This window comes from Rattus norvegicus, chromosome 2, assembly GCF_036323735.1.
Source record: "Rattus norvegicus strain BN/NHsdMcwi chromosome 2, GRCr8, whole genome shotgun sequence".
In the NCBI taxonomy this organism is placed as follows: domain Eukaryota; kingdom Metazoa; phylum Chordata; class Mammalia; order Rodentia; family Muridae; genus Rattus; species Rattus norvegicus.
The window spans coordinates 83,480,857-83,494,919 of record NC_086020.1 but is presented as its reverse complement, the minus strand read 5'-3'; the positions used below and the strand labels follow the sequence as shown (position 1 = coordinate 83,494,919).

General features: G+C 41.0%; 1 protein-coding gene across 3 annotated transcripts in view; it reads right to left on the bottom strand.

Annotated features, from left to right (window-relative positions):
- Positions 1-14,063, bottom strand: part of Ctnnd2 (catenin delta 2) — an 847,941-nt gene that overhangs the window by 232,490 nt on the left and 601,388 nt on the right. For all 3 annotated transcript variants that reach the window (NM_001271502.2, NM_001415019.1, XM_039101550.2), the window contains one exon: positions 12,119-12,251. In NM_001271502.2, coding sequence (NP_001258431.2) covers positions 12,119-12,251 — 133 coding nt within the window. The remainder of the gene's footprint in view (positions 1-12,118; positions 12,252-14,063) is intronic.

The window sequence follows — 14,063 nt, the reverse complement described above, 5'->3', positions numbered from 1 at the left end:
TAAATAAAAATACATTCGAGTTGGAAAAAACAGTGTATACTATACAAATTGGACATTTTGTGCACATACACACATATACATGCAAGCATGCATACACACACACACACACACACAGAGTCATATTCACATATTAACAACTGAAGTGGTGACATACATCTATGAATCTCATATAATCTTAGCACTCAGGAGGTTGAGGATGATAGTCAAGGCTAGCCCAGGCTACTTAGTGAGCCCTTGTCCCAGGAGAAAGAAAAAAGAAGTATCATAGATATACATGAACAAAACTGTCAAAGCAGAAAGGATCACCTCCAGACCTCTTTCACTAGCTCTAAATGGGCATATCGTTGATAATACTTTTGTGGCAGCCTCTGATTTTCTGATTTTATTTCAACTTGGGCAGAATGCAGGGAACCTCCTTAACTGGACTGTGTACTCATTCCAAGTACCCCGGAGCTGTACTGTGCCTTGCCATGTATGTAAGGCCTGGTATTACAATGCTCTGCTTACATATGTTTGTCTGGTAGGTGTGGATTCCTTAGCCTACATAAGAGTAATATTTGAATCTCCCTTTTAATGCAAACCCAGCTGTGAGTCGCCTATCTTTATCTCCATTATACACACCTTTCTATAACAATAAAATCTTGCTTTAGGAGCTAGAATGGCATAATTGGGAAGAGGTAGGCTGGGGCTAGTCAAATACCTCCAGGATTATTTTTCTGGTACTATTCTCCTTATCTTGGTATGGCTTAAGTTTAGTGGTAGATTCTTCAAACACTTCAGTTGCATATTTGATAGTCAGGCTAATTTTTCACATAAGGGGGATTAGGTCAATAGTCTACATTAAATTTCCATTACTGACAGATTCAGGCCATTTGTCAACTTCTCTCACACATGGGGGCACATTACAACATTTGAGTTCCTATAAAAACAGCATGCTCATCAATGGTCATATATTCAAGAGAAAACACATCCTTAATTTAAACACTTATCACTTTTTTTTTTAAATTCACTTTGCCTACTTTTTATTAAATAACCTTTGAAATGACATTGGAAGGCTTTATGGGTTTTATATTCTCCTGATTTTTAATTTGTTTATACTTTTACTTTTGCTATTTATTAATTTGTTAGTTTTTTGTGGATTGTTTTCAATAGGCATCTCTCTTTTTCAGCTAGTGCGTTCTTTTTTTTTTTTATTAACTTGAGTATTTCTTATATATATTTCAAGTGTTATTCCCTTTCCCGGTTTCCGGGCAAACATCCCCCTCCCCCCTCCCCTTCCTTATGGGTGTTCCCCTCCCAACCCTCCCCCCATTGCCGCCCTCCCCCCATAGTCTAGTTCACTGGGGGTTCAGTCTTAGCAGGACCCAGGGCTTCCCCTTCCACTGGTGCTCTTACTAGGATATTCATTGCTACCTATGGGGTCAGAGTCCAGGGTCAGTCCATGTATAGTCTTTAGGTAGTGGCTTAGTCCCTGGAAGCTCTGGTTGCTTGACATTGTTGTACTTTTGGGGTCTCGAGCCCCTTCAAGCTCTTCCAGTTCTTTCTCTGATTCCTTCAACGGGGGACCTATTCTCAGTTCAGTGGTTTGCTGCTGGCATTCGCCTCTGTATTTGCTGTATTCTGGCTGTGTCTCTCAGGAGCGATCTACATCCGGCTCCTGTCAGTCTGCACTTCTTTGCTTCATCCATCTTGTCTAATTGGGTGGCTGTATATGTATGGGCCACATGTGGGGCAGGCTCTGAATGGGTGTTCCTTCAGTCTCTGTTTTAATCTTTGCCTCTCCCTTCCCTGCCAAGGGTATTCTTTTTCCTCATTTAAAGAAGGAGTGAAGCATTCCCATTTTGATCATCCGTCTTGAGTTTCGTTTGTTCTAGGGATCTAGGGTAATTAAAGCATTTGGGCTAATAGCCACTTATCAATGAGTGCATACCATGTATGTCTTTCTGTGATTGGGTTAGCTCACTCAGGATGATATTTTCCAGTTCCAACCATTTGCCTACGAATTTCATAAACTCGTTGTTTTTGATAGCTGAGTAATATTCCATTGTGTAGATGTACCACATTTTCTGTATCCATTCCTCTGTTGAAGGGCATCTGGGTTCTTTCCAGCTTCTGGCTATTATAAATAAGGCTGCGATGAACATAGTGGAGCACGTGTCTCTTTTATATGTTGAGGCATCTTTTGGGTATATGCCCAAGAGAGGTATAGCTGGATCCTCAGGCAGTTCAATGTCCAATTTTCTGAGGAACCTCCAGACTGCTTTCCAGAATGGTTTTACCAGTCTGCAATCCCACCAACAATAGAGGAGTGTTCCTCTTTCTCCACATCCTCGCCAGCATCTGCTGTCACCTGAGTTTTTGATCTTAGCCATTCTCACTGGTGTGAGGTGAAATCTCAGGGTTGTTTTGATTTGCATTTCCCTTATGACTAAAGATGTTGAACATTTCTTTAGGTGTTTCTCAGCCATTCGGCATTCCTCAGCTGTGAATTCTTTGTTTAGCTCTGAACCCCATTTTTTAATAGGGTTATTTGTTTCCCTGCGGTCTAACTTCTTGAGTTCTTTGTATATTTTGGATATAAGGCCTCTATCTGTTGTAGGATTGGTAAAGATCTTTTCCCAATCTGTTGGTTGCCGTTTTGTCCTAACCACAGTGTCCTTTGCCTTACAGAAGCTTTGCAGTTTTATGAGATCCCATTTGTCGATTCTTGATCTTAGAGCATAAGCCATTGGTGTTTTGTTTAGGAAATTTTTTCCAGTGCCCATGTGTTCCAGATGCTTCCCTAGTTTTTCTTCTATTAGTTTGAGTGTGTCTGGTTTGATGTGGAGGTCCTTGATCCACTTGGACTTAAGCTTTGTACAGGGTGATAAGCATGGATCGATCTGCATTCTTCTACATGTTGCCCTCCAGTTGAACCAGCACCATTTGCTGAAAATGCTATCTTTTTTCCATTGGATGGTTTTGGCTCCTTTGTCAAAAATCAAGTGACCATAGGTGTGTGGGTTCATTTCTGGGTCTTCAATTCTATTCCATTGGTCTATCTGTCTGTCTCTGTACCAATACAATGCAGTTTTTATCACTATTGCTCTGTAATACTGCTTGAGTTCAGGGATAGTGATTCCCCCTGAAGTCCTTTTATTGTTGAGGATAGCTTTAGCTATCCTGGGTTTTTTGTTATTCCAGATGAATTTGCAAATTGTTCTGTCTAACTCTTTGAAGAATTGGACTGGTATTTTGATGGGGATTGCATTGAATCTGTAGATTGCTTTTGGTAAAATGGCCATTTTTACTATATTAATCCTGCCAATCCATGAGCATGGGAGATCTTTCCATCTTCTGAGGTCTTCTTCAATTTCTTTCCTCAATGTCTTGAAGTTCTTATTGTACAGATCTTTTACTTGCTTGGTTAAAGTCACACCGAGGTACTTTATATTATTTGGGTCTATTATGAAGGGTGTCGTTTCCCTAATTTCTTTCTCGGCTTGTTTCTCTTTTGTATAGAGGAAGGCAACTGATTTATTTGAGTTAATTTTATACCCAGCCACTTTGCTGAAGTTGTTTATCAGCTTTAGTAGTTCTCTGGTGGAACTTTTGGGATCACTTAAATATACTATCATGTCATCTGCAAATAGTGATATTTTGACCTCTTCTTTTCCGATCTGTATCCCCTTGATCTCCTTTTGTTGTCTGATTGCTCTGGCTAGAACTTCAAGAACTATATTGAATAAGTAGGGAGAGAGTGGGCAGCCTTGTCTAGTCCCTGATTTTACTGGGATTGCTTCAAGTTTCTCTCCATTTAGTTTAATGTTAGCAACTGGTTTGCTGTATATGGCTTTTACTATATTTAGGTATGGGCCTTGAATTCCAATTCTTTCCAGGACTTTTATCATGAAGGGGTGTTGAATTTTGTCAAATGCTTTCTCAGCATCTAATGAAATGATCATGTGGTTCTGTTCTTTCAGTTTGTTTATATAATGGATCACGTTGATGGTTTTCCGTATATTAAACCATCCCTGCATGCCTGGGATGAAGCCTACTTGATCATGGTGGATGATTGTTTTGATGTGCTCTTGAATTTGGTTTGCCAGAATTTTATTGAGTATTTTTGCGTCGATATTCATAAGGGAAATTGGTCTGAAGTTCTCTTTCTTTGTTGTGTCTTTGTGTGGTTTAGGTATAAGAGTAATTGTGGCTTCGTAGAAGGAATTCGGTAGGGCTTCATCTGTTTCAATTTTGTGGAATAGTTTGGATAATATTGGTATGAGGTCTTCTATGAAGGTTTGATAGAATTCTGCACTAAACCCGTCTGGACCTGGGCTCTTTTTGGTTGGGAGACCTTTAATGACTGCTTCTATTTCCTTAGGAGTTATGGGGTTGTTTAACTGGTTTATCTGTTCCTGATTTAACTTCGATACCTGGTATCTGTCTAGGAAATTGTCCATTTCCTGAAGATTTTCAAGTTTTGTTGAATATAGGTTTTTATAGTAAGATCTGATGATTTTTTGAATTTCCTCTGAATCTGTAGTTATGTCTCCCTTTTCATTTCCGATTTTGTTAATTTGGACGCACTCTCTGTGTCCTCTCGTTAGTCTGGCTAAGGGTTTATCTATCTTGTTGATTTTCTCAAAGAACCAACTTTTGGTTCTGTTGATTCTTTCTATGGTCCTTTTTGTTTCTACTTGGTTGATTTCAGCTCTGAGTTTGATTATTTCCTGCCTTCTACTCCTCCTGGGTATATTTGCTTCTTTTTGTTCTAGAGCTTTTAGGTGCGCTGTCAAGCTGCTGACATATGCTCTTTCCTGTTTCTTTCTGTAGGCACTCAGCGCTATGAGTTTTCATCTTAGCACAGCTTTCATTGTGTCCCATAAGTTTGGTATGTTGTACCTTCATTTTCATTAAATTCTAAAAAGTTTTTAATTTCTTTCTTTATTTCTTCCTTGACCAGGTTATCATTGAGTAGAGCATTGTTCAATTTCCACGTATATGTGGGCATTCTTCCCTTATTGTTATTGAAGACCAGTTTTAGGCCGTCGTGGTCCGATAGCACGCATGGGATTATTTCTATCTTTTTGTACCTGTTGAGGCCCGTTTTTTGACCAATTATATGGTCAATTTTGGAGAAAGTACCATGAGGATCTGAGAAGAAGGTATATCCTTTTGCTTTAGGATAGAATGTTCTATAAATATCCGTTAAGTCCATTTGGCTCATGACTTCTCTTAGTCTGTCGACACCCCTGTTTAATTTCTGTTTCCATGATCTGTCCATTGATGAGAGTGGGGGTGTTGAAATCTCCCACTATTATTGTGTGAGGTGCAATGTGTGTTTTGAGCTTTAGTAAGGTTTCTTTTACATATGTAGGTGCCCTTGTATTTGGGGCATAGATATTTAGGATTGAGAGTTCATCTTGGTGGATTTTTCCTTTGATGAATATGAAGTGTCCTTCCTTATCTTTTTTGATGACTTTTAGTTGGAAATTGATTTTATTTGATATTAGAATGGCTACTCCAGCTTGCTTCTTCTGACCATTTGCTTGGAAAGTTGTTTTCCAGCCTTTCACTCTGAGGTAGTGTCTGTCTTTTTCTCTGAGGTGTATTTCCTGTAGGCAGCAGAATGCAGGGTCCTCATTGCGTATCCAGTTTATTAATCTATGTCTTTTTATTGGGGAGTTGAGGCCATTGATATTGAGAGATATTAAGGAATAGTGATTATTGCTTCCTGTTATATTCATATTTGGATGTGAGGTTATGTTTGTGTGCTTTCATTCTCTTTGTTTTGTTGCCAAGACGATTAGTTTCTTGCTTCTTCTAGGGTATAGCTTGCCTCCTTCCTTATGTTGGGCTTTACCATTTATTATCCTTTGTAGTGATGGATTTGTAGAAAGATATTGTGTAAATTTGGTTTTGTCATGAAATATCTTGGTTTCTCCATCAATGTTAATTGAGAGTTTTGCTGGATACAGTAACCTGGGCTGGCATTTGTGTTCTCTTAGGGTCTGTATGACATCAGTCCAGGATCTTCTGGCCTTCATAGTTTCTGGCGAGAAGTCTGGTGTGATTCTGATAGGTCTGCCTTTATATGTTACTTGACCTTTTTCCCTTACTGCTTTTAATATTCTTTCTTTATTTTTGCGTTTGGTGTTTTGACAATTATGTGACGGGAGGTGTTTCTTTTCTGGTCCAATCTATTTGGAGTTCTGTAGGCTTCTTGTATGTCTATGGGTATCTCTTTTTTTAGGTTAGGGAAGTTTTCTTCTATGATTTTGTTGAAGATATTTACTGGTCCTTTGAGCTGGGAGTCTTCACTCTCTTCTATACCTATTATCCTTAGGTTTGATCTTCTCATTGAGTCCTGGATTTCCTGTATGTTTTGGACCAGTAGCTTTTTCCGCTTTACATTATCTTTGACAGTTGAGTCAATGATTTCTATGGAATCTTCTGCTCCTGAGATTCTCTCTTCCATCTCTTGTATTCTGTTGGTGAAGCTTGTATCTACAGCTCCTTGTCTCTTCTTTTGGTTTTCTATATCCAGGGTTGTTTCCATGTGTTCTTTCTTGATTGCTTCTATTTCCATTTTTAATTCCTTCAACTGTTTGATTGTGTTTTCCTGGAATTCTTTCAGGGATTTTTGTGTCTCCTCTCTATGGGCTTCTACTTGTTTATTTATGTTTTCCTGGAATTCTTTCAGGGATTTTTGTGTCTCCTCTCTATGGGCTTCTACTTGTTTATTTATGTTTTCCTGGGATTCTTTCAGGCATTTTTGCGATTCCTCTCTGTAGGCTTCTACTTGTTCTCTAAGGGAGTTCTTCACGTCTTTTTTGAAGTCCTCCAGCATCATGATCAAAAATGATTTTGAAACTAGATCTTGCTTTTCTGGTGTGTTTGGATATTCCATGTTTGTTTTGATGGGAGAATTGGGCTCTGATGGTGCCATGTAGTCTTGGTTTCTGTTGCTTGGGTTCCTGCGCTTGCCTCTCGCCATCAGATTATCTCTAGTGTTACTTTGTTCTGCTATTTCTGACAGTGGCTAGACTGTCCTATAAGCCTGTGTGTCAGGAGTGCTGTAGACCTGTTTTCCTCTCTTTCAGTCAGTTATGGGGACAGAGTGTTCTGCTTTCGGGCGTGTAGTTTTTCCTCTCTACAGGTCTTCAGCTGTTCCTGTGGGCCTGTGTCTTGAGTTCACCAGGCAGCTTTCTTGCAGCAGAAAATTTGGTCTTACCTGTGGTCCCGAGGCTCAAGTTTGCTCCTGGGGTGCTGCCCACGGGCTCTCTGCAGCGGCAGCAACCAGGAAGACCTGTGCCGCCCCTTCTGGGAGCTTCAGTGCACCAGGGTTCCAGATGGTCTTTGGCTTTTTCCTCTGGCGTCCGAGATGTGTGCACAGAGAGCAGTCTCTTCTGGTTTCCCAGGCTTGTCTGCCTCTCTGAAGGTTTAGCTCTCCCTCCCACGGGATTTGGGTGCAGAGAACTGTTTATCAGGTCTGTTTCCTTCAGGTTCCGGCGGTGTCTCAGGCAGGGGTCCTGCCGCTCCTGGGCCCTCCCCCACGGGAGCCCAGAGGCCTTTTACAGTTTCCTCTTGGGCCAGGGATGTGGGCAGGGGTGAGCAGTGTTGGTGGTCTCTTCCGCTCTGCAGCCTCAGGAGTGCCCACCTGACTAGGCGGTTGGGTCAACACTTAACACTTTTAACAAACTAATTTCCATTTAATTAATCTCATCACACTTAATTTAAATAGCTAGTAGAATAAAATATTTATGTTTTCATTGTTCAAAACAATCCTTTGCTGTGACTTAGAAGGGTAGGAGTACTTTGTAATATTTAGGGCGTGTACTGCTTACACGCCATTGAAGTACACAGAGGGAAAGCTCTCCATGCGCGAACAGGGAAGCTCATCCATCTTCTTGTCTACTCAACATTGTATACAAAGGAAGGCATGCAGAAGAGCAGAGATAAGCCAAATATGTGACAACTCACAAAGACTCTGGTACTATCTCCCAGTCAATGGGATGCTTTTAGCATGCTTAACTGAAGGAGGCTTCCCAGCAAGAATGAAGCAAGGCTAGATGAAGATGCTCAAAAGTTATCAGTATTGATGCACCTCCCTGCTGGCCATACTCCCGAGCAAGCTTCCCTCTCTCATACCCTTCCACCTGAAAGCCAATTTACTGTGATATCTTCAATTTAGCACATGTGGCAAGCCTTGTTCACACATTATTGTCATCTACCTGTTATGTTGATGCTCCTGCCTGTTTAAACTACTACCCACTTAGATATCAGGTGCCTATTAGCTTCACGGACATGAAACACTGACTACATCGTGAGAGCACAGATCCTCTTCTCTTCCCTTCTGTTTCCTGTGCTCTACTTTAATGTTTCCTCAACTGCTTCTTTTGTGATCTTGCCTTAAGCACTGAAGGAATTCTGTGCAACCCTCTCATCACTCCCAATCTTCAAGAGTTTGCTGATCTTCAAAGTATACACGCTTAAACGTCCTACCCTGGATTGGGACACCTGGAGGAATGCAGAGCTCACTCCAGTCACTGGGCACTGCCCAGCAGACACCACAGAGCACTGACTCCTCAGCTTTGCTGCACTGCAGAGAGCTGCTCAGATGCTCACCTCCAACTTCCTCAGTTCCTTAGGGAAAGGTAGATGGCTGGCTTTCATATGTTGGTTAGGGAAGTGAGTCCAAGACTTTGTATCATAAGTTCCAGCATTATTTTGAACAAAACTGAATTTCTTGACTTCATTATTTTAAAAAAAACTGTACAAAACACCATAAGGAATGGGGAGCTATGATTTATGGCTCTCTGTGTAGAGGAGATTTAATTCTGCCTTCTGCTCAATGGCCTATCCATTGTGTGAGCAAAGTCAATACCAATAATGAAATGTAGACTGAAGGGCTAAATCAATTCCATAAAATGCAATAGAAAGACTAGAGGACTGAGTAAATTTGGAAAGGCTAGTGCCTGCCAGATTAGTGTTTGGACAACAGGTAATTACAAAAATCAATACCTGGATATGAAAACATGACAGGCAGCCATCCATCACAAAGGGAGGGGTAATTACTAACAGTCTGGACTCTAAATAAGGAAGAGGGGACAAAACAAGCCTGTGTAGAATTCTTCTCAGAGTTTGCATGTTTGTGTGGGCACATGTTCATCCACATCTGCATACCTCCCCACGTGACTTCAGAGAGGGGGCCCTCCTCTACTTCATGTTCTCAGCTCAGTGTCAAGTCTTGCCCTCAGTCCTACACCACCCTAGCGTCCTGTCTCATCCAACTCATGGGAACCAGAGGACAATCATCACGGGGACTAGGAGTCGAGGATGGGAGGGCCAGTAGGGAGGAGGAGACCATCGATAATATGAACTCTCCTTCAGGTACAAGCTGTTGGAGAAAACCCCAAACGCTGAGAGGTGGCACAGGTGGCTCAATGACCCAGTAAGTGCTAAGAGGAGGTGGGGGAAGCTCAATGACACCGCAAAACAAGGATTATATATCTACATGTGTGCACACATGCACATACATGCAGACTTGCTCAGACTTCCACATACTCATGCACACCCTGACATATTGAGACATATACAAGAATATCATTCATATTTATATGTACACAGACACACACACACATGCACACTGACACACTCAAGTCTATATCTACACTTACAAGTACACTGGCATATATAACACATACATGTGCACACTGACACATACAGTCTGATATGTGCACACATTCATAAGCTAAAGCTGCAACTTCGTATCTTGTATTCTTAGCCTTAAAACAGGAGATGAAGCATGTTTAAGCTGTCTGCACGAATCAAGTCACTCAATCCCACAAAGGTCCTCCTGATACAGTCCCAGCATCATTAGTTTCTCCACGCACACATTTCTGCTTTTGTATTTTCCCCTTTTAAAATTTTCTTTATATTAAACTTAATTACATCATTTCCCTGCTCCCTGTTTCGTCAATATTTTAAAGATAAGCTAAGAGGTTCTAGGAGACAATAACTTCTGTTCCAGAAGACAGGCTTGGCTGCTGGCACGGGAAGATTCCTCTATCTGATATGATAGACGTGCTAGTTATCCTTCACTGCACAGCCTTTGCCCACCACAGGGCACAGAGGGTAATTCTGATATAGCTACAAGTAAGTCTGAGATCTGCTGTAGGGCTGTGTAGTACCCAAAGGCCTTGAGGCCAGTCTGTAGAGCCTGTGTGCAAGCTAACGAGACAAGCAAGTGCAGACATCCCTGGGCCATCGTGCCTATGCAGCCTGACTGGACAGTTTCCTTTTCTGAAAGCTTAAAAGCTGTCACTTCTCTCTGTCTCTTCTGTCCCTCATCCAAACAACCAGATAGAAAGCATACACATCTCCTTCCCCTTCGACACCAGCAGGAGATTTGAACCAGAGGAGGCCCAGTCTGGTAAGAACCTCCTGTCCAACCATTCACAGTATTAAGCCAGTGCCCTTTCCAAGGCTCTTGCAAGCCACTTATGGATTAGGTGAGAGTCATTCTGCTCACTCCTCAGAGTCTCAGCATGTGAGCTACTTGCCTTGCTACACCTTCCTGGGTGTGAATGATGTCAGCAATCTCAATAGCAGCACTGGATTGGGGACAGAAACCTAACTGGCTTGGGGCTGACACACCAAGTGCTCCTGAATCAGCATGTTGCCAATAACAAAATGAGAGATACTCCTTACCTTGGAACTCAAAAGCTCTACCTCTCAAAGCCTTGTCAGTACAAGGCCCTTAATCAGGAGCCTGCCCTTCACTTTGCACAATGGTTGGTATAGAGGAGACATCAAAGCAGGGATCCTAAGATGGTGTCTATGTGGAATAGCTGTCATTGTTACATAACTTTAGTGTGATTTAGGTCATCTTAATAGTATAAGCACATTTTTACATTTTAAATTTACCCTTGATCTTCAATATATTTCCTTGTCTAACCTTTGTCTATCTAAGCATCTGAGGTCAGATAATTATGTGCTGTGTGTAGCTACCTCATGCATTACAAGAGGCTCTGTGGTGTTCCGTGTCTCTTCCCTCTGGAGGCCAGTTCCATCACTATATAGTTCCACCACTATATCCAGTTCCATCACTATATCCAGTTCCATCACTATATCCCTCCCTAATTGTGACAGTTCCAAATGTCTCCAGCCACCAACATAACTGAAGGAGCAAATCAGATTGCTGAGAACTACAAACAAATACATTTTTACCATTGACAGGCACGAACCAACTTCTTAAAGGAAAATCTGCTGGCCGACGTGCTTCCAAAAGGGAACAAGACAAAAACCCGTAATAAATTGCAATGGCATCCTCAAATCTTTTCTTTCCACTGTTAAGCCAATTTGGACTCGTACTCAAAGTGGTTAACACGTTACAGAGATGACTCATTTCGGTTTATAAAATATTTTGAAAATTTGATTACTCAGCTGCTTGCCTGCGAGTGTGTGTCCTTTATCGGATAAAAAGAATTTGAGCTAGCTGTAATGATCATGGTAATTTTCCAGAAATAAAATACACCACAATGTTCTGGGCACCTTAGGGCATTCCAAAAACATGGGGCATTTTTAACAAGTGTTTATGTGATGGACACAGACAACAGTCTCTCTAATGGATCGCATATATCCATGTTACATCCACTGCTGCCTTTGGAAATGGCTCAGAGTAGTTGTTTATGTGGTAAAGCCTACAGTGATCATCCTACTAACAAGTCCTCAAAGATGGGTGGGCCATCGTGAATCCTGACTATAATTTGAGGAGATAACAATTGATGTCTTGCATTTTTTAGTCTCGGGAGACAGATTATTTCCAAAGACAGAATTAGGAAGAGAAAGACAAATCATAGCAGCTCGAGGCACTGAAAACTCCGCTTCTCAGCTTCTGTAAGGACAGGGATGCCTGGTCCTTTGTCCTCAGCGTTCCAACAGGGAAGGAGCACGCACACATTAATTACACGAAAAGTACCGTGCGCCTCAGTCTCAAAGATGAATCTACTAGTTGACGATCAAAGTTTGTAATTTTTATTTTTTTTTTATTTTTCTGTTGGGCGTGACTCTGAACATGCCCGAGTGCTCATGAACCCAACACCATTGACTTGACGATGCCACGAGCACTCACCTCTGCCTTGATCTTATTGTCTCCGAAGCAGAGGTGTTGCAGGTAAGCTGCAGCGTTGGACTGGACAGAAGGGAACTGATGCTGTAACATCTGTATCACTTCAGGTAGCTCCGGGTCTCTCCATCCGAACTCCCTGGATAAAAGGAAGCAGGAGAACATGAGGGGTAACCCAGCACACACAGCGCTTCTAACAGCCACTAAATGTGCTTAACAGTCAAGACAACATCTCACAACAATGGCTCGAGCTTCCCCATGCACAGTGGGTCCAGAGCACACAGTATTTCTGAAAAAAAATAATCTTAAATTTTCACATGAATATATGTTCATAATCCATGAAGATCACAGACATGTGATTTTAACTTCCTGAAAATTTATCAAAGGTTGAGAAAATATGAATGAAAATGCCCCCTATGTGGTTTAACCTGGGCTTCGATGGGTTGAAGACATATTTCTCTAATATGTGACTTCAAAAACAGGGATGTATCATTTGCCTAAATTATCAGACGAGAAAAATAACGGGTATAATCCAAAATGTCACAGCAGCAGGCGAACATGCTGATATCATTTTATTATTATTATTTTCATAATATTGTTCTCAAAAAGAGACCATCCCCAACACTGGAAAATAACACAGGTGTTTAAAGCCTTTTAAGGAACAAAATGAAGCAAAGCGAGAGAATAGACTTCTTGATTTGAGATCGCAAGCGTAGCAGTCTGATGACTCTATGAAGGTAAATTTCATTCATTTAAAGAGCTATTCGGTGCATATGAGTAGACTTTATGTGTCCCATCTTTCTGTATTTTTTTTCATATAAGAAGTAAAAATCAGTCAAAGAAGCTGACTGTTTATTTACTTTCAAGATAATATCCTCCGAAATATTTACATCTATTCTAAAACTCATTTTTTTTGCATTGTTCATAAGAATGTTCTTCTGTAAAAATCACTTGGCTCCCTCAGGTTGACCACATGGCCAGTAGGGAAAACTCTGTAGGTCCTATTCTTACAGCAGAGAGCTGATTTCTAACAGAGAACTAAAAAGAAGCTTCTTAGACCACAGATAAAAACCTGACCTCATAAGTCACAGTGAAAGATGGGTTTGGGGAGAGATAGGGTGACTTTGCAGCCACTCCTGCTCCTGATGCAGTGACTCACAAGCATACAGCCTACTGCTGCAGGTCAAAGCTGTCACCTGAGCAGAGGAGTCATGAAAAATGGGGCAGAGAAGGGAGAGACAGAGGTTAAAAGTTTCCTGGCAGATTCTAACCTGTTCTTTTTATCTTTCCTTTAGCACAGCTGGTTAAGTTGTCAAGCAAACCCTAAGGCACGTTGGTGCTGAAGACAAATGCACTAGAAAGGTTTCTGAAGATGGCTACTTTTTATTGGTGGAGATAACACATTTGAGTTCACATGTAGGAAGACTTCAATAAACTCACATTCTGTCTTATGCTGACACATTTCCCAAAAGAAATATAGCACACATTTGTTGAAAATATGCCTTCATCAAATGAAGGAGTGAAAATATGCCTACGAGATCACCTCATTATAGGTCAAAAAAATAAGAAGTCAGTTTTCCTATCAACTTAATTTCCATTTGTTGCATAATTCCAAATCACCTCTGTAAAGTTAAAAAAATTACTGTATTCATAACACTAGCCCAGTAGAATTATATTCTTTATGTAAATGAAGCCTAAATCTAGAGGGAACCCATAAATGAAACTTCCATGAAAAGATACTGCATGGCTAAGATGAATTTAGGTAAACTTACATTTTCAGAAAGCAATTAGTAAAAAGCTCATTCTAGTGTATTTTATTAGCCAGATAGTAATTGCTCTATTAGGCAATGGCTTATGGGACATGAGCATACATCAAGAACACCTTTTGAGCAGGAGCTCCAGGAAGGACGTCTTAGAGGCTCTAGAACATCGGTATACACACACACACACA